Source organism: Oncorhynchus clarkii, chromosome 7 (genome assembly GCF_045791955.1).
Source record: "Oncorhynchus clarkii lewisi isolate Uvic-CL-2024 chromosome 7, UVic_Ocla_1.0, whole genome shotgun sequence".
NCBI lineage: Eukaryota > Metazoa > Chordata > Actinopteri > Salmoniformes > Salmonidae > Oncorhynchus > Oncorhynchus clarkii.
In genome coordinates this window covers 82,444,667-82,466,025 of record NC_092153.1, presented here as the reverse complement: position 1 = coordinate 82,466,025, position 21,359 = coordinate 82,444,667, and the positions used below count along the sequence as shown (strand labels likewise).

Sequence of the window (21,359 nt, the reverse complement as noted above, 5' to 3'; positions counted from 1 at the left end):
TGAGAGAAGAAGAAGGAGAAGAAGAAGAAGAAGAAGAAGGAGAAGGAGAAGAAGAAGAAGAAGGAGAAGGAGAAGAAGAAGGAGAAGAAGGAGAAGAAGGAGAATGTATCGTACCAAAGGTTCTAGGTCCATTTATACGAAAAACAGTCTGAAACATAAATACATTTTATTACAGTGGTATACATTTACACAATGTAATATTAAATCTTGTCAAAGTTGAACAAACAAACACTGATAATCAGAGTCAACATATACCTTAGTACAATCAACCACCCCTAAATAATTATCTTCAAGAAAGACAGTTTATTCCTCAAAACACACTTTCAGGTACAAGAAAATGCTCTCATCCTGCAGAAAAGAGGTGGTTTTATACGCACTTTGCATGTTCACCACTAATTAGTCCCCTGGGAAACATAGACCGAAACCATGGTTCCTACCTTGTCACAGTACCATGAAGTAGCCTATCCTACACGAGACAGACTCTTTTCACGCCACTTTGGATAAAAAAGGGATTTTCACATTTTCACATTCACATTTCACACTAACCCTAACCCTTTTTCCTAATCTTAACCTCAGCTTCCTAACCGGTCACGTTAATTCTCCTAACATGCTACGTAATTTATCCTAACCTGCTACGATAAAGTCACTTCGGTATTAAAGTAGCATGAAAATAGTGTTCGCCTAACCTATAAATCAACCCTGAATAACAGGTCTGTATATCGTCAAATACCACAAGCCTCTATTAGAACAATAATCATTACAGTTGAATAGTTGAGTAGTATTCTCATTCTGGGTCAAGTGACACACCTCAATTAACAACTAACATTGATTGCCCTTTATTCACAGAGCACAACATGTTATATATAAAACACAAGATGCATACATTTAGTCAGTCAGATCCTTTACTTATGAAGAAGAAGGGAAAAAACGATTTAGAATGACAAAATGATGTTAAATTAACTCTAAATAGACTATTTGTACACTTGACACGCTTTGCTTTGGATTGCACATAGTTTATTTGTATTAATCAAATTGTAAAACTATAAGTAATGTTTTTGCAAATATGATTCAATTTGTTTGGATAAATTATATTTGTATATGACTGTTGCAATGTAACTATTGCACAATGAGTTTATAACTGTGGTGACAACATTGTAACAAGTGCAGAGGGCATGTGCATCACTCCCCCCCTACTGCAGATTAGACATAGTGAAACACGCAGGCGAAGCGATTACCGTTCTCCTAGCAGCAGGATATTATGCTGGCAGCACGATGACGTTATATATATATAAATAAGAGTCCCCTGCAAAAACATGCTAAACGGGGAATATCGATTTTTATATGTTTTAACTGATGCGGTACAACTGCTTTTCACATCATCGCAAACACCTTTAAAAAATGTAATTGATCATTTTTACACGGATAAACAGATAGTTCCCCAAAAATCTAAAGGAAGTTTGTTCTGAAGTGTCTGTTCTATATCTAAGAGATAAAAGAAAGATCAGGAAATATTTTATTGTTTTGTTTATGTATTTAACTCCTTATTTTAGGCACTAATAATAGTTTTTTATAATTGTATTTATTTATTTAACCTTTATTTAACCAGGTAGGCTAGTCGAGAACAAGTTATCATTTATAACTGGGACCTGGCCAAGAATAAAGCAAAGCAGTGCGACACAAAACATGTCTCATGGTCTGACACAACACAACTCCTGGCTCTGCCACCTTTTTTATTTATTTGTATTTATGTATATATATATATATATTTACTAACAACAAATCAATATAGAAAGTACATGAGGGAACACCAGTATATTTAGATTATAAACAATTGACAATCTACCACCTTCCAACTTTTACAGATGCGGAAAGACGACGTCGGCGGAAGTATTTGATTGAGACGTCACCGGTGCAACAAAAAAAATATAAAAATAAAAGTTCATTGTTTGTGCTGCTGGCAGGATAACGTTACTAGTCCCAAAACGTCGGTGTTTGTTTTTTTAGTAGCCCGTATTCACGATTTGTGGAAGAAAAAAAAACGACGACTCACCATCGAGTCTTTCCACGAAGAAAGAGGTATATTTCTCTAATCGAATGATTTATGTTCAGTTTTTTTGTTGTTGTTTTGTTTAGAGGCTAACGTTAGCTAGCTAGCTAATAATGTCGACGCAACGGCCTAGCTAGTTACAGCGATAGCATTAGCTGCTAGCTAGCCGTTTCTTCCTATCATTCCATTTTATTTTAATTGAACAGTTAGCTATCTAGGTTCGTGGCAAGCAGCTGATTAAGTAGCTAGCACAACGTTTTTAATAGCTTAATACATGAGTTGTTTATAATCGGAGGTTTTCAGCGAACCACGCGTAACCTTGACGCTGGAAATATATATATTTATTTTTTTCGGTTTTCCGGTTACCTAACCAGCACTCAGTCAGAGCTAACGTTATCCACCAACCCATGGAGATACAGTATGTGTCTGCTAGCTACATATAGGATTAATAAATCCCCCCTCGGTTGGTTTACTTTCCTTAGTAACTAACTAGCTAATTTATCAAAAAATGGCGATATTTCCAGGTACGTAAGACCGTAAACTCGCTCGTCTCGTTGATCATCACTTCAATGAGTATCATCCGATATCATGTAACTTAGAATTCAGGTACTGATTATGCCAATCAAGCTAGTTGGCGACCTAACAAATCCTGTTAACTCGTATCAGTCATTCTATTAAGTAGTTTACAGCCCTGCACTGTGTGTCTCTCAACATTGGAGAAGTGACATTTGTTTAGCCTTACGTAATCCTTGGCATTCAATATGTTGACAGATTTTTATTATCCATAACATTCCCATTAATACCTGCTTCTTATGATAATTTGGGTCCCAAGTCACCTGCTTCAAGATGAGGTGTGAGCTAGAATTTTTTTTTTTACAATTTTTAATCCATGACTCAAAGGAAAACGGAATAATACACAGTTAATCTAATCCTTGTAAAGATGATTAATGATGTATTGTCATTTCTAATGAACTGTGTGTGTGTGGTGTCTGTCTAAGGAACTCTCTGCCTGTAGATGAACAACCACGGGAATAAGAGGGCACCGACCACAGCCACCCAGAGACTAAAGCAGGACTACCTCAGGATAAAGAAAGACCCTGTGCCTTACATCTGTGCTGAACCCCTACCATCCAACATCCTCGAATGGTAAAGGGCTCTCACATATCGATAGAGCCTCTCAGAGGAGGAGTGCTGATCTAGGATCAGGTCCCCCTGTGCATTACTTATTCATTATGATCTAGAGGGGGGGGGGGGGGGGTCTGATCCTATATCAGAACTCCTACTCTGATGCTTTTTTAATATGGGCCCAGGATTTTTAAGAGCTGAGTCTCAATACCTTTCATTCCTCGCCTGGTCTCTTCTCTCTTTCTCTCCTTCATGTGCACTGATATGAAAACAGGATTGGTGAAAATACTGGAGGATGGTGATTGCTTGCTGTGAATCTGACTATTGAGATGCACCCGAGGTCTCTTTAGAGAATGTGATGAATGAACAGGATCTTTTATAGTATGAATAAATAGTACACTTGTTGTTAGCCAAATCAGTCATGGGTTTTCTTAGTAGTTCACCAATTGCGTTTTCCATGATGTGATTTTTCACCCCCTCTCTCTCCAGGCACTATGTTGTTCGAGGTCCTGAGAAAACCCCATACGAAGGTAGATAAATGCACTTTTACATATAGTACAGTACTCTGAATAATATCACTTTAAATTGAGGCTCTCCAACCCAGTTCCTGTAGGTTTTTGCTCCAAGCCCAGTTGTAAACTAGCCTGATACATCTCCTCAACCAGCTAATTATTAGAATTAGGTGCTCTAGATGAAGTTTGAGGTGAAAACCTATCTCTCCAGGATCAGGTTTGGAGAGCCCTGATTTAAATTATCTCATACTAACTGGTGTTATATTGACCTTTTTTAAATTCTGTGTCTTGACTAAATTGACAATATTGTTGTTACAGTATATTGTAATTGAATTTATTGAATGTCTTGATTCTTTGTTCCACAGGGGGATATTATCATGGCAAACTAATATTCCCTCGTGACTTCCCCTTTAAACCGCCCAGCATCTACATGATCACACCTAACGGGAGATTTAAGTGTAACACACGGTAAGAATCAAATTAAAATCACATTCTAGGGAGTTTTTCCCCTGGTTCCTCTCTAGGTTTCTGCCTTTTCTAGGGTTTTTTCCCCCTGCTTCCTCTCTAGATTTCTGCCTTATCTAGGGAGTCTTTCTATCTCAGAGCCTGGTTCCTCTATACCCGGTACAGCCGTGGCCTCCAATTGCTCTTAAATACAAGTAAAACTAAATGCATGCTCTTCAACCGATCGCTACCTGTACCTACCCGCCTGTCCAACATTACTACTCTGGACGGCTCTGACTTAGAATACGTGGACAACTACAAATACTTAGGTGTCTGGTTAGACTGTAAGGTGTCTGGTCAGACCCATATCAAACATCTCCAATCCAAAGTTAAATCTAGAATTGGCTTCCTATTTCGCAACAAAGCATCCTTCACTCATGCTGCCAAACATGCCCTTGTAAAACTGACCATCCTACCAATCCTCGACTTTGGCGATGTCATTTACAAAATAGCCTCCAATACCCTACTCAACAAATTGGATGCAGTCTATCACAGTGCAATCCGTTTTGTCACCAAAGCCCCATCTACTACCCACCATTGCGACCTGTACGCTCTCGTTGGCTGGCCCTCGCTTCATACTCGTCGCCAAACCCACTGGCTCCATGTCATCTACAAGACCCTGCTAGGTAAAGTCCCCCCTTATCTCAGCTCGCTGGTCACCATTGCATCTCCCACCTGTAGCACACGCTCCAGCAGGTATATCTCTCTAGTCAATGAGAACTTGTTCTCAACTTGCCTACCTGGTTAAGTAAAGGTGAAATAAAAAACTATGGAACTACGGTATTTTCTGTTAAATCATTGCATCTGTTTTTCATGCTGTCTTTTTTCCTGAGTGCTGCGGTGACTGAGTGTGTCACGCTGTATCTCTTCCCCCCCCAGGTTATGCCTGTCCATCACTGATTTCCACCCGGACACGTGGAACCCAGCCTGGTCCGTCTCCACCATCCTGACTGGTCTGCTCAGCTTCATGGTGGAGAAAGGCCCTACTCTGGGCAGCATCGAGACCTCTGACTACACTGTGAGTTCATATTGAGATCAAAAGGATTTGGAACCATGGTGTAATACAATTCTATTGTTTTACAAACAACGGAGTTAAAAACCAGCTTCTATTTGGGTTCTGATGGGGCACAACAGTTGAACTAAAAGCTCATGAAAGCCTTTACAGTATAAAGTTATATTCTTCAACAATCAATGGCTATATTTATCATTCATTTAAAAGGTTTTTAAAAAACTTGATGTAAAAATGGACGATTGTCCCTTTTTTAATTTTAGACCATTAGCTTTATTACATTCAGCTTATAAAGCCTTCGTAAGCACTACATAAATATGTTACAAAGCATCTATAACCATATGTTATGGTTTTATAAAGGGTTCATAAATGTGGCATAACTGTGTGACATAATCACCCATGTCAAATGTGACATAACCCACTATGTCGAATATGATATAAACATGCTTTTACATAGGGCGACACTACTACTGCTACACCCTGACAAGGACTGTCTGAAATAAGCCCCTAGCTACTACTACTACTACTACACCCTGACAGGGACTGTCTGAAATAAGCCCCTAGCTACTGCTACTACTACTACACCCTGACAGGGACTGTCTGAAATAAGCCCCTAGCTACTACTACTACACCCTGACGGGGACTGTCTGAAATAAGCCCCTAGCTGATACTACTACTACACCCTGACAGGGACTGTCTGAAATAAGCCCCTAGCTACTGCTACTACTACTACACCCTGACAGGGACTGTCTGAAATAAGCCCCTAGCTACTACTACTACACCCTGACGGGGACTGTCTGAAATAAGCCCCTAGCTGATACTACTACTACACCCTGACAGGGACTGTCTGAAATAAGCCCCTAGCTGCTGATACTACTACAACAACACCCTGACAGGGACTGTCTGAAATAAGCCCCTGGCTGCTACTAGTACACCCTGACAGGGACTGTCTGAAATAAGCCCCTGGCTGCTACTACTACACCCTGACAGGGACTGTCTGAAATAAGCCCCTGGCTGCTACTAGTACACCCTGACAGGGACTGTCTGAAATAAGCCCATAGCTACTACAACAACACCCTGACAGGGACTGTCTGAAATAAGCCCCTGGCTGCTACTACTACACCCTGACAGGGACTGTCTGAAATAAGCCCCTAGCTACTACTAGTACACCCTGACAGGGACTGTCTGAAATAAGTCCCTAGCTACTACTACACCCTGACAGGGACTGTCTGAAATAAACCCCTAGCTGCTACTACAACTACAACACCCTGACAGGGACTGGATGTCAGTCAGAAACTCTCCTTAGCCAGTCTGAACGATTCTTCCTCCTCCTCCTAGGTTTTAATTTCCCTCCACTGCTAAATCATTGCCGGCCCCTCGAAAAATCCGAAAGAAATACAAAATATTGTGTGTGTGTTTTCTTTATTTGTACTATTTTATACATTGTAGAATAATAGTGAAGACATCAAAACTATAAAATAACACATGGAATCATGTAGTAACCAAAAAGTGTTCAACAAATCAAAATATTTTTTAGATTCTTCAAAGTAGCCACCCTTTGCCTTGACATCTTTGTGCGTTTTTTTCCATCATTTATTTAACACATGTCGGTCAGACAATACGGAACATTTCCAGAACCCTACAGGAATGGAAGACCCAGAGTTATCTCTGCTGCAGAGGATAAATTTGTTAGTTACCAGCCTCAGAAATTGCAGCCCAAATAAATGCTTCACAGAGTTCAAGTAACACATCTCAACGTCAACTGTTCAGAGGAGACTGTGTGAATCAGGACTTCATGGTCGAATTGCTGCAACGAAACCACTACTAAAGGACACCAATAAGAAGAAGATACTTGCTTGGGCCAAGAAACATGAGCAATGGACATTAGACCGGTGGAAATCTGTCCTTTGTGTTGAGTCCAAATCTGAGATATTTGGTTCCAACCGCCGTGTCTTTATGAGACGCAGAGCAGGCTGCGCACGGCTGATCTCCGCATGTGTGGTTCCCACCATGAAGCATGGAGGAGGAGGGGTGATGGTGCTTTGCTGGTGAGACTGTCTGTGATTTATTTAGAATTCAAGGCACACTTAACCAGCATGGCTACCACATCATTCTGCAGTGATACTCCATCCCATCTGGTTTGTGCTTAGTGGGACTATCATTTGTTTTTCAACAGCACAATTTTTATTTTTATTTCACCTTTATTTAACCAGGTAAGCAAGTTGAGAACAAGTTCTCATTTACAATTGCGACCTGGCCAAGATAAAGCAAAGCAGTTCGACACACAACGACAGAGTTACACATGGAGTAAAACAAGCATACAGTCAATAATACAGTATAAACAAGTCTATATACGATGTGAGCAAATGAGGTGAGATAAGGGAGGTAAAGGCAAAAAGGCCATGGTGGCAAAGTAAATACAATATAGCAAGTAAAACACTGGAATGGTAGATTTGCAATGGAAGAATGTGCAAAGTAGAAATAAAAATAATGGGGTGCAAAGGAGCAAAAATAAATAAATAAATTAAATACAGTAGGGAAAGAGGTAGTTGTTTGATGACCCAACACACCTCCAGGCTGTGTAAGGGTTATTTGACCAAGAAGGAGAGTGATGGAGTGCTGCATCAGATGGCCTGGCCTCCACAATCACCCGACCTCACCCAATTGAGATGATTTGGGATGAGTTGGACCGCAGAGTGAAGGAAAAGCAGCCAACAAGTGCTCAGCATATGTGGGAACTCCTTCAAGACTGTTGGAAAAGCATTCCAAGTGAAGCTGGTTGAGAGAATGCCAAGAGTGCAACGCTGTCATCGAGGCAAATTGTGGCTAATTTGAATAATCTATCTATTTACTTTTTTTGGTTACTACATGATTCCATATGTGTTGATGTCTAAATAAACCTTGAAGGAGCAGGTGTCAACTTTTCTGTGTGTGTGTGTGTGATCTATTAAGACACACAAACTGTATTCACTATTAAAGTGCATTCAGACCCTTCGACTTTTTCTGCATTTTATGTTACAGCCTTATTCTAAAATAAAATAAAATCCCTCATCAATCTATACACAATGCCCCATGATGACCAACCAAAAACATGTTTTTATACATTTTTGCAAATGTATTGAATATTAAAAACAAATCACATTTCCATGAGTATTCAGACCCTTTACTCAGTACTTTGTTGAACCACCTTTGGCAGTGATTACAGTCTGGAGTCTTCTTGGGTATGTTGCTACAAGCTTGGCACACCTGTATTTGGGGAGTTTCTACCATTCTTCTCTGCAGATCCTCTCAAGCTCTGTCAGGTTGGATGGGGAGCGTCGCTGCACAGCTATTTTCAGGTTCCCCGTAGGTTTTCGATTGAGTTCAAGTCCGAACTCTGGCTGGGCCACTCAAGGACATTCAGAGACTAGTCCCGAAGCCACTCCTGCGTTGTCTTGGCTGTGTGCTTAGGGTCGTTGTCCTGTTGGAAGGTGAACCTTCGCCCCAGTCTGAGGTTCTGAGTGCTCTGGAGCAGGTTTTCATCAAGGATCACTCTGTACTTTGACTCATCTCCCAGTCCCTGACGTAGGTTTCAGGCCAAAGAGTTCAGTCTTGGTTCATCAGACCAGAGAATCATGCCTTTCACAGAGTGGCTTTCGCCTGCCCACTGAACCCTGAAGGCCTGATTGGTGGAGTGTTGCAGACTTGGTGGTCGTTCTGGAAGGTTCTCCCATCTCCACAGAGGAACTCTGGAGCTCGGTCAGTGACCATCGGGTTCTTGTTCACCTCCCTGACCAAGGCCCTTGTCTCCCGATTGCTCAGTTTGGCCAGGCGGCCAGCTCTAGGAAGAGTCTTGGGGGTTCCAAACTTCTTCCATTTAAGAACGACGGAGGCCACTGTGTTCTTGGGGACCTTCAATGCTGCAGAAATATTTTTGTTACCCTTCCCCAGATCTGTGCCTCGACACAATCCTGTCTCAGAGCTCTACGGACAATTCTTTAAACCTCCAGCCTTGGTTTTTGCTCTGACATGCACTGTCAACTGTGGTACCTTTATATAGACAGGTGTGTGCCTTTCCAAATCATGTCCAATCAATTGAATTTACCATAAGTGGACTCTAGTCAAGTTTTAGAAACCTCTCAAGGATGATCAATGGAAACAGGATGCACCTGAGCTCAATTTCGAGTCTCATAGCAAAGGGTCTGAATGCTTATGTAAGTAAGGTATTTCTGTTATTTATTTTTAATAAACGTTAAAACATTTCAAAAACCTGTTTTTTTTTCGCTTTTACATTATGGGGTATTGTGTTTAGATTGATTCAGGATTTATATTTAATCCATTTTAGAATAAGGCTGGAACTTAACAAAATATGGAGAAATTAAGTGTGTGCACACACACTAGCTGTTCCTGTAGACTAACACTCATTGCGCTAACGCCAGTTAGCATTGGCTTGAGAAACTACATTGAATTTCCTTAATCCTGGACACGGAGACAAATAAAAATGGTATCCATGAGTTCATTCACCTCTGGAGAGAAGTATATCAAATACTTACTTGCCAAAATCCTGAGCTATCCCTTTAAAATGAATGTTCTGACAAAATCCCGAGCTATCCCTTTAAGATGAATGTTCTAACGTTAAGTCACTCTGGATAAGATGTAAATGTAATTCAAATTGTTGGTTCTTTTGGTTATTTCTTGTTTTTGTTTATTTCCTCCAGAAACGACAGCTGTCAGCCCAGAGCTTGGCTTTCAACCTAAAGGAGAAGGTTTTCTGTGAATTGTTTCCTGATGCCGTTGATGTGAGTCTGCATGGAAATCATTTACTAAAGACGGATACCATAACAAATACGGATACCACTATGACAATAAACAAGACGGATAATACTATGACAATACACTAAAGACTGATAATGCTATGACAATAAAGACTGATAATGCTATGACAATAAAGACTGATAATGCTATGACAATAAAGACTGAAAATGCTATGACAATAAAGACTGAAAATGCTATGACAATAAAGACTGATAATGCTATGACAATAAAGACTGATAATGCTATGACAATAAAGACTGATAATGGTTTGAGTAAACTAAAAGGCAACATATACTAGAGCAGTATTTCTGAACCTCGGGCCCCCCTGGGTACACGTTCTGGTTTTTGCTGCTAGCTCTACAGCTGATTCACTGTGGGGAAACCCGACACGAGATCACAATTTCATCCACCCAGTGGATTCTATTACTGGCTTGTTTTGACTGCAGGCTTTCATCCTTTTCCACTTCGTCTCTCCCCGACTACTGGCTCTTTTCCATCCGTCGTCCCTGCTCCACCCGTCCACCCGTCGTCACCCTGCTCCACCCGTCCCTGTTCCATTTCTGCCTCCTCTCTCTCTCTATCCTCGCTCCCCTGTCCATCCCTCCCTCAATCTCTCTCCATCCCTCCCTCTCTCTCCAGGAGATAAAGCAGAAACAGAAGGCCCAGGAGGAGTTGAGTGCCCGTCCCCTCCCCCTCCCCGACGTGGTTCCTGACGGCGACCCTCAACACGGCAACTACGGAATCCCCGCCCTCAACGGAGGCCACGGCCCTCTGGGCCCCGCTAACCCCGCCCCCGGCCTCCAGCAGGCCAATCGGAACCACGGACTGCTGGGCGGCGCCTTGGCCAACCTGTTTGTGATTGTAGGGTTTGCGGCGTTTGCCTACACGGTGAAGTACGTGCTGCGGAGCATCGCCCAGGAGTGAGAGAGGAGAGATGAAGGAGAGCAGAGGGTCAGCTACAGGACTATTGTATGATTTAAACACATTATTGATAGAAATTCTGAGCCACCCCCCCTGAAGGAGGGATGGGGAAGCAGGTGGGGGGGTTTGGGGGGGGGGGGTGACTGGGACAGGGTTGTTTGGGATCACGGTTGTTGATCCACTCTGTGCTTTCGGTGGTTATGACCTAATACCCGGTAGAAGAAGTGCTTGGCTCATGGGTTGACCGCTGGCTCAGAACATTTTCAAGTAATTGTTCTTCTCTGCCTATTTACTCTGAAGCCACTGTATTGTTAGTGTTCTGTGTGCTAGATACATTTTCAATCTATTGTGCCGCCATATTGGTGGGTCCCTGTAAAAACACAAAAAAAAAAACAACAAAAAAATATCATGTGGATTTTGGAACCATGTTTTCATTCTGCCTGTTCCAGTTCCACAAAGTATGTCTTAAGTGGGGATAGATAGCCCTCTGTTGCCCGGGAAACAAGGTTCAGACTCACTTGGGTAAGTGTTGCCCTTCTGTCCTGTGTCACCTTAGACAGGTAAGACAGACTCCACCCCCCCCCCCCCCCCCCCCCAGGTGTCCTGAGAAACACACAGGAAGGAGTCTGTGTAATATAATGTCAATGAAACCCTGGCTTTTAAGTAAGCTCATCACAACAAGAGCACCTGTTTTATTCAACCCCCCCCCCAGGTTTTCGGGACTGAGTCCTGAGTCCTAAATCAGTTGTCACTGTGTGTGTGTTTAGCAAATACAACAAGGTAGATGTCTGTGTCCCAAATGGCCCCCTATTCCCTTTGTAGTGCACTACTTTTGACCAGGACCTATAGGGCTCTGGTCTAAAGTACTGCACTATATAGGGGATCGGGTGCCATTTGGGACACCGGCTCAGTCAGTCTGTCTGCTGTGGCTTTTTCCCAAAATGGCTGACCCCCCCCCCCCCCACCCCCCCCTCTGGGTGTCTTCTTCAGAATGTGTTCATAATACCATTGTCACTCTTCATTTACCCTCTTGTCTGGTTGAAACCATATACACGACTCGCTGGTTTGGCCCTTTTTACATCACTGACAATGCTGTCCTTTTTTTTTATGGGGTTATTAGTTGGAACAGAGTGGGGTTGTAAGGATAATGAGGAAGTTGGTTGAAATTACATAAGTCATGGGATATGTCACATAAGAATGGAAGACCCAGGGAACTGAACCGCTTAGCTGGCCTTTAGAGCATGTTGTCTGTCTGTCTGTCTGTCTGTGTCTTTTACAATGCTACTGACCCACTCAAACATTTTGAAAAGAGAAGTATGGACATGGTGGATAGGTTAACTACAGTAGTGGAATAATTAGGTTATAAATAGTAACCTGTTGAAATAGTTATCTCAAGGCAGCTGATTCTGCCTATATACATTTAATTCTACTGAAACAAAAATATGAACTCAACATGTAAAGGGTTGGTTTCATAAAAGATGCCAGACCGCTTCCGTATGTACAAGTGTTTCTTAAAAATGTTGGGCACAAATGTGTTTACATCCTTGTTAGTGAGCATTTCTCATTTTGCCAAGTGGCATATCAAGAAGCTGATTAAACAGCATGATCATTCCACAGGTTCACCTTGTGCTGGGGGGGCAATAGAAGGCCACTCTCTAAACTGTGCAGTTTTGTCACACAAAGCAATGCCACAGATGTCTGACGTTTTAAGGTAGCGCGCAATTGGCATGCTGACTACAGGAATCTCCACCAGAGCTCCTGCCAGAGAATTTAATGTTCAATTCTCTACCATAAGCCGCCTCAATAGCGTTTATTTTGTATTAGATTTTTTGGGGCAGTACGTCCAACCGGCCTCACAACCACAGACCGTGTGTAACAACGCCATCCCGGGATCTCCACATCGTCTGAGACCAGCTACCCGGATTGCTGATGAAACTGAGTATTTCTGTCTGTAATAAAGCCCTTTTGTGGAGAGAAACTCATTCTGGTTGGCTGGGCCTGGCACCCAAGTGGGGTGGGCCTATGCCCACCCATGGCTGCGCCCCTGCCAAGTTAGGTGAAATGCATAGATTAGGGCCTAATGAATTTATTTCAATTTGATTGATTTCCTTATATGAACTGTAACTTAGTGAAATTGTTGCATGTTGTTTTTTTCAGTATAGCTAAATTCCCCATCTTAAAATACCATGTCAACCTACCTGTGTGTTTGGTATAGCTGATATCTGTTTATGTTTGGGTGAGTTTCAATACGTGCTGTGGGTCATTGCATTGGTCATTAGGCTTGTCTTTAAACCATGACAAAGGACATCAAAAAGACAGACTGCATCTGACTAGAGCACTAAATAGGAAATGGGGTAGGAGATATGAGTTGACTCGTCTCTCGGCTGGTGTTTTGTTGTCAGTCAACCCAACCCGTGAGCCAAAGCAGTTAAGTCCAGCGCTGTCAATCTCCCTAGTTGCGCTGAGACTGGGATCTCCAATGTGCTTAGCTGACCATTTTTTTTTTTAACAACACATCGCTCTGTATAGGCCCCAATGAGGAGACGGCACTCTATATAGACCCTAATGAGGCGACAACAGTCTATATAGGCCCCAATGAGGAGACAACAGCACATGGAGAGGTAAACCTTTGTGTTTAATATGGATATTTTATTTTATATAATAGTAGCCATGGTGTGGCAGTCTGTTAGATCGGGAACCAGCTTTCTTGTCCCTAGCAGTGTACAAAATGGCACCTTATTCCATGTCTTGTTCGCTACCAGAGCCTTTGCAAAGGTATAAGGAATAGGGTGTCATTTGGGACACATCCCGTCTTGCCAAACAGGACAGGGCTGAGAGTAGAGCTGGTTAATGTGAAAACACACCAGCACCTCCCTGGCTAGTAGAATTACTCATTTACATTGCATTTAGTGCAGATTGTTCTACAGTGTAGCCTACTTTTGACTTCAGAAAGCAGAAGGAAAAAAATACGTTCAGATAATAGCAGAAGACTTGAACAAAGCTCTTTTTGTCTCTTGTTCTGGCCCTTTTTTTTAATGATAGTTCATTTGAGATGCACAGCAAAAACACACAAATTCCAGGCTTCATAATTATCTCGTTTTGAAATTGTATGTTTTCATAGTTAATGCAAATAAATGTACCCCGCCATTTTAGAGAATATGTTTGGTGGTTATTATTGGTGTGTGTGTGTGTTAAACGGAACCCAGTGCCAGCGAGAGATGAAGAAGGTCACGGCGTCTTTGAAATGACAGTCACAACATTTTTAAATTGCCATTTTAGTGAATTGACCGGTATGTGTGTTTGTAAGAATTTCCAATCCACAACAGCAGAGTAGATCTCTCTGTTTACTTCCTTTTTGAGTTATAAGGGTGCAAAGCCTTATTTTAATATTTCTTAATCTGTCACATTATTTGTATTTATTATGGATTCCCATTATCCACTGCGAAGGCTACTCTTCCTGGGGTCCAGCAAAATGAAGTCAGTTATATATTTTTTAAACATTACAATACGTTATGGTGGTGCAGTGTGAAATCCAATTTCTGTCGGAATCCAGTTTGCAGGAAGATATCCAGTCCTTTTTAACATCTCTCACAACTTGCATCTTGAATTAATTTCAGAGTAGGGCAGAACATACAGTACGTGAAGACTACCTACATACACCATGTAAACTGGAACGATTTGTCTCACTAACGGTTGCTATAAATCGAACCACTTACAGATTGGATTAGTTTAGGGGGGGGGGGGGGGGGGACGTTTCTTAGTGCTGAACGATTAGTGCTGTTTCAGGTCGATAATCTCGTGGAATTCAAATCAGTCAATTAGTTGTTTTAAACTGCAAAAAAAATAAACATTTCGGTTAATCTCTCACCACTAACGTTTCTGATCTTTGTGTAGCATAAGATTTGAAAACAATCAATGTACATGCGAAAACACAGATATTGAAACAAACCATTTTTTTTTTTTTTTTTTTTAAATCAACCTGCAACAGACCATGCTGAGAAATATAACAGAGGCCCCTCCCATATCTGTGGATAATTGCGTAGATTTAACTACCTGTTTCTGGTTACTCTTAATGCAGTTAAAAGCACTCCATCACAATCAACAATAATTCCAGGGAGCGTATCACTTCCTTGAGTGTTAAGATAACTTCCAATGAGAGGCAATTTAACCCTGATAACACTGATTTCACCTATCCTTGATTTACTGTCTAGGTTAAAGGGCAACTAACACCACTTTTCAACCTCATGTTTGTTATCTCCAGCACAATACCAGTGCCAACATATTTGAAAACTGTGTATTTCTACATTTTTGCAGAAAAATATGTTAACTTTTTAACATTTAAAACAGTGATTTTCAAACACTGACATTCGCAGTGACACGAGGAGTGAGAAAATACCCTCCTTTGGGCTAGAAACTAGTTGCAGGTTTGTTGAAAATCAGTTTTTTTTCAAACTTTTAATTCTACCCTGTGATGTCACAGAAGCATTTTTTTTTTTTTTTTTTTAGGACCTTCTTCTTCTCTCCTTTTAACCACAGATCATAGAAACATGCCGTTTTCACATATGTAGAAAGTGGCCATTTTAAGTCAATCGCGTTTATTACAAGTTTCAACCGGGAGACTGTTATTTTACTTGTCAGGTTGGTTGTTGTACAAGATTTCCCGGCTGAAGTTGCATGACTTTGACCTGATTTTTAATAGAAATACTAATGACTTAATCACTCTGGTGTAACGGATGTGAAACGGCTAGCTTAGTTAGCGGTGATGCGCGCTAAATAGCGTTTCAATCGGTGACGTCACTTGTTCTGAGACCTTGAAGTAGTGGTTCCCCTTTGCTCTGCAAGGGGCCGCGGCTTTTGTGGCGCAATGGGTAACGATGCTTCGTGGGGTGACTGTTGTTGATGTGTGCAGAGGGTCCCTGGTTCGCGCGAGGGTACGGTCTAAAGTTATACGAGGGTACACTGGCATAAAAAAAAACGTCTGCCAGAAACTCAACATGATCCATTGTATTTATTTAACCAGGATAGCCCACTCACTCATTCAATAACAGCTGTTTTCCATGGAGTCCCGGGTGTCATGTGAAAATATACTGAGCAAAAAATATTAATGCAACATGCAACAATTTTCAAAGATTTTACTGATGGTCACAGATACCTTAAAATAAATGGGTCTCACAATGGGCCTCGGGATCTCAAATCACATTTTATTTGTCACATACACATGGTTAGCAGATATTAATGCGAGTGTAGCGAAATGCTTGTGCTTCTAGTTCCGACAATGCAGTAATAACCAACAAGTAATCTAGCTAACAATTCCAAAACTACTACCTTATAGACACAAGTGTAAGGGGATAAAGAATATGTACATAAAGATCCCAATGGGCCTCGGGATCTCGTCACAGTATTTCTGTGCATTTCAGATTGCCATCGATAAAATGCGATTGTCTTCGTTGTTCTTAGCTTGTGCCTGCCCATACCATAACCCCACCGCCACCACCGGGCACTCTGTTGACAACGTTGACATCAGCAAACCTCTCGCCCACACAATGCCATGCACATGGTCTGAGGTTGTGAGGCCAGTTGGACGTACTGCCAAATAATCTAAAACAACGTTGGAGGCGGCTTATGGTAGAGAAATGAACATTCAATTCTCTGGCAACAGCTCTGTTGGACGTTCCTGACAAAACCTGCACATTTTAGAGTGGTCTTTTATTGTCCCCCAGCACAAGGTGCACCTGTGTAATAATCATGCTGTTTAATCCATTTCTTGATATGCCACACCTGTCAGGTGGATGGATTATCTTGGCAAAAGAGAAATGCTCATGAACAGGGATGTAAACAAATTTGGACACAAAATTTGAGAGAAATATGTTTTTTGTGCATATGGAACATTTCTGGGATCTTTTATTTCAGCTCAAGGACAATGGGACCAACACTTCACATGTTGCGTTTACATTGCTAGTGACTATATTCACGTCACCAAATAATTTATTAAAATACATGGTTTTGGAATGGTCTACAATAGCCTCAACAGACCTCTGTAGGGTAGCATCATGGTGTAGCCGGAGGACAGCTAGCTTCCATCCTCATCTGGGTACATTGACTTCAATACAAAACCTAGGAGGCTCTTGGGTCTCACCCTCTTCCATAGACTTACACAGTAATTATGACAACTTCCGGAGGACGTCCTCCAACCTATCAGAGCTCTTGCAGCATGAACTGACATGTTGTCCACCCAATCAAAGGATTAGAGAATGAATCTAGTTCTGAAAGCACAAGCTACAGCTAGCTAGCACTGTAGTGTATCAAATGTGGTGAGTAGCTGACTCAGAGAAAGACGGGACTCACACAGTTTTAAACAAATTCATTTCTTCAGAAATTAAGGAGAAGTGAGAGAGAGAGCTAGCTATATTTATTTTAAAAAAAAATTACTTTCACTTAGCTAGCAAACGGAGCTAGCTAGGTTAGTTTACTCAAACACCCGGCTCAAACAAGGGATTACATGTTAGCTAGCCAGCTATGGCTATCTGACACTGGAACTTTTCCAAGTCAAGGTAAGCTTTTATTAATTTATTGGTGAGAGAGTGCCAAGAGGGTGCAAAGCTGTCATCGAGGCAAAGGGTGGCTACTTTGAAGAATTTCAAATATAGAATATATTTGGATTTGTTTAAACACTTGTTTTTGCATTCCATAGGTGTTATTTCATAGTTTTGATGTCTTCACTATTATTATACAATGTAAAAAATAATTAAAAAAAATAAAAAACCTTGAATGAGTTGTTCTAAAAACTTTTGACCGGTAGTATATAATAATACCAAATACCCCACCGAAGACATTCTTTAATAAAAAATATATATATATATATACTTGGTCATAACAGACTTTATATGGGCAGATAGAACTCATAGAATAAAGGAAGGTTTTACATCTCCCTAAGAGGAAACAATGGCTACATATTGAAGATACACAAACCCGACAATCTTTTCACGGGTCTATTTCCAAAGGATAAAGCGAAGACCATGAACAACTTTACTAATAGTTTAGATAACAATATGGAAGAAAATGAAACGGATTCTACAAGAACCAATAATCCCTCCCTAAAAAACACACCCCCTATGGAACAATCCTTTGGATAGCTTTAATTTAGAAATTGGTCCACATGGAAAAAAGGCAGAGAAACTGTAAATTACTTGGTAAGGGAAAAAATAAAACGACTTAAATGACAGAATAAAAAAGCAATCTTGGACTGACAAATGTAGATATTTTCAGATACATACAACTTAAAAGTTACATGTCACAAAATGTTGATTTGAAATATTTTGGACATCAGAGCAATGTTCAGGGAATCCTATTTGAGTCAGAAAAGGATACTAATATAATAGGTAAGATATACAAAACATTGAAGAGTGCCTATCCAATTTACAATCTCTAAGAAAAAAAAGATTAACTCTTGGTACCAAAACTTAAAAATAACTGATATCGGCACAAGATGGAGGTGTTGGAACGTAAACTAACGAAATTGTAAACTTAATCCACTAATGTAAACTTAATCCAGTCATGTTTTAAGTGTAAAACGAACAATCACTCAATAATTCATGCCTTTCTACATTGTAAAATCAAATCAAATTGTATTTGTCCCATGCACCAAATACAACAGGTTTAGACCTTACAGTGAAATGCTTACTTACAAGTTACTGCCCTCCAGGACACCTACACCACCCGATGTCACAGGAAGGCCATAAAGATCATCAAGGACAACAACCACCCGAGCCACTGCCTGTTCACCCCGCTATCATCCAGAAGGCGAGGTCAGTACAGGTGCATCAAAGCAAAATCAAATGTATTTATATAGCCCTTCGTACATCAGCTGATATCTCAAAGTGCTGTACAGAAGTCCAGCCTAAAACCTCAAACAGCAAGCAATGCAGGTGTAGAAGCACAGTGGCTAGGAAAAACTCCCTAGAAAGGCCAAACCCTAGGAAGAAACCTAGAGAGGAACCAGGCTATGAGGGGTGGCCAGTCCTCTTCTGGCTGTGCCAGGTGGAGATTATAACAGAACATGGCCAAGATGTTAAAATGTTCATAAATGACCAGCATGGTCAAATAATAATAATCACAGTGGTTGTCGAGGGTGCAACAGGTCAGCACCTCAGGAGTAAATGTCAGTTGGCTTTTCATAGCCGATCATTAAAAGTATCTCTACCACTCCTGCTGTCTCTAGAGAGTTGAAAACAGCAGGTCTGGGACAGGTAGCACGTCTGGTGAACATGTCAGGATTCCATAGCCGCAGGCCGAACAGTTGAAACAGGAGCAGCAGCATGGCCAGGTGGACTGGGGACAGCAAGGAGTCATCATGCCAGGTAGTCCTGAGGCATGGTCCTAGGGCTCAGGTCCTCCTCCGAGAGAATTAGAGAGAGCATACTTAAATTCACACAGGACACTGGATAAGACAGGAGAAGTACTCCAGATATAACAAACTGACCCTAGCCCCCGACACATAAACTACTGCAGCATAAATACTAGAGGCTGAGACAGGAGGGGTCAGGAGACACTGTGGCCCCATCCGATGATACCCCCGGACAGGGCCAAACAGGAAGGATATAACCCCACCCACTTTGCCAAAGCACAGGCCCCACACCGCTAGAGGGATATCTTCAACCACCAACTTACCATCCTGAGACAAGACCGAGTATAGCCCACAAAGATCTCCACCACGGCACAACCCAGGGGGACCGAGAGACTGCAGGGACCGAGAGACTGAAAAACAGCTTCTATCTCAAGGCCATCAGACTGTTAAACAGCCGCTGCTGCCAACGTACTGACTCAACTCCAGCCACTTTAATAATAGAAATTGATGTAAAGATGTATCACTAGCCACTTTAAACAATGCCACTTAATATAATGTTTACATACCCTACATTACTCATCTCATATGTATATACTGTACTCGATACCATCTACTGCATCTTGCCTATGCCGTTCTGTACCATCACTCATTCCTATATCTTTATGTACATATTCTTTATCCCCTTACACTTGTGTGTATAAGGTAGTAGTTGTGGAATTGTTAGGTTAGATTACTCGTTGGTTATTACTGCATTGTCGGAACTAGAAGCACAAGCATTTCGCTACACTCGCATTAACATCTGCTAACCATGTGTATGTGACAAATAAAATTTGATTTGATTTAAAAGTAATCTTTACATTTCTATCTGCATATTTCAAGGCATGGAAAATGAGGGTGAGGTGAGATACCCAATGGGTTGGACCATACTTTTATAGTAAATCATTTTTGAAAAAATGTTTACATAAAAACTGGAAATCATTAAGACAGTGGATGAATCAAATGCATTATTATTTAAATTTAGCAACAAAAAAAAAAAATGTGGGCCCAACATCGAGAAATAAAATAACACAATTTGAGGCCATGTGTGCATAGTGTTAAACGTGCTGGAAACGTTGGACTGAGACAAACGGAATAGATATGGATGGGAATGTGGGTTTGAGCAGGTGTGACGTCATTGACGTTTGTTGGAAAGTGTGTGCGTCTGTCTATTAGATTCCGTCTTGTTTTCTTTTGTTTGAAAATATCTTACCAAAAAAAAAAAAAAAAAAAAGACACGCGCATATATCGTCTACGTTCGTTTTTTTTTTTGCCACGTGTATTAACTTATTAACTGACACCTTAATGCATACTTTTAAAATATATTGTTTCCCCCTTAAATGTATAACTGTCCCCACTAGGACATCCAAAATACTTAAATGCATCCTTGAAACATTTAATTGAAATAGTGTAGAATTCCATTCATTCTAATGGAGGACTGCTACTGGCTTCAAAGTCCCTTAATGGTCAACACATAGCATCAGCAATCCAGGGTTTATATACGTCATTGGTTCAAATTCTCATCCTTAGTGGACAGACTGTTTGAAGTGCCTTGTTCATTGAATCAAATCCTGAGACACTGATAATGCAACACAGGAAGGAGTCATAATCACTAGTGCACAGCGGTAGAAAAAACCGCTTCATTGGAGTTTATTTTTGGACAAGTTGAGGTAGTCCCTCCCCATTTGCGTCCATTTTGGTTTCTATTGAATAAGGTTTATGGCGAGGTCTTGCTGGTAACAGGAGATCTGCTGTGGCAGGTTGGAGTTGTTGTGGAAACACTGTGACAGGATGAAGACCTGTGTGTAAAATTAACTCAAACATAAATCATCTAGTAAATTACTATATACTGTATGTAAAACATAGGTATATTTCCGTTCAGTTTAAGCTACATTTTTTATTTCACTATCAATATGAGAAGTTTAGCTAACTATTGAATGAATGATAGCCTGACACAAAAGCCTGTTAACTATGATTAGCGTTGCTTAGAGTCAAGAGACAAGACACATGGACTTCTGGGTAATTTATTTGAAAACAGTGATTGGGTTGATTTGATGTTGGCATTAT

At 41.0% G+C, this 21,359-nt stretch overlaps 1 protein-coding gene across 1 annotated transcript; it reads left to right on the top strand.

Annotated features, from left to right (window-relative positions):
* The first annotated feature begins 1,920 nt into the window (after window positions 1–1,920).
* LOC139413912 (ubiquitin-conjugating enzyme E2, J2 (UBC6 homolog, yeast)) lies at window positions 1,921–14,069 on the top strand. The gene is made up of 7 exons (XM_071161767.1): window positions 1,921–2,076; window positions 3,046–3,193; window positions 3,662–3,702; window positions 4,050–4,152; window positions 5,068–5,206; window positions 9,895–9,975; window positions 10,631–14,069. The coding sequence occupies exons 2-7, from the start codon at window positions 3,063–3,065 to the stop codon at window positions 10,913–10,915; spliced, it is 780 nt and encodes a 259-aa protein (XP_071017868.1). The 5' UTR covers window positions 1,921–2,076; window positions 3,046–3,062; the 3' UTR covers window positions 10,916–14,069.
* The last annotated feature ends 7,290 nt before the right edge of the window (window positions 14,070–21,359 follow it).

Excerpts from the sequence above, each read along its gene's own strand:
- LOC139413912 (XM_071161767.1), top strand. The coding sequence starts at position 3,063 with ATGAACAACCACGGGAATAAGAGGGCACCGACCACAGCCACCCAGAGA. Across the intron at positions 5,207-9,894 it reads TCGAGACCTCTGACTACACT|AAACGACAGCTGTCAGCCCA; the intron begins GTGAGTTCATAT and ends TATTTCCTCCAG. Across the intron at positions 9,976-10,630 it reads TGTTTCCTGATGCCGTTGAT|GAGATAAAGCAGAAACAGAA; the intron begins GTGAGTCTGCAT and ends CTCTCTCTCCAG.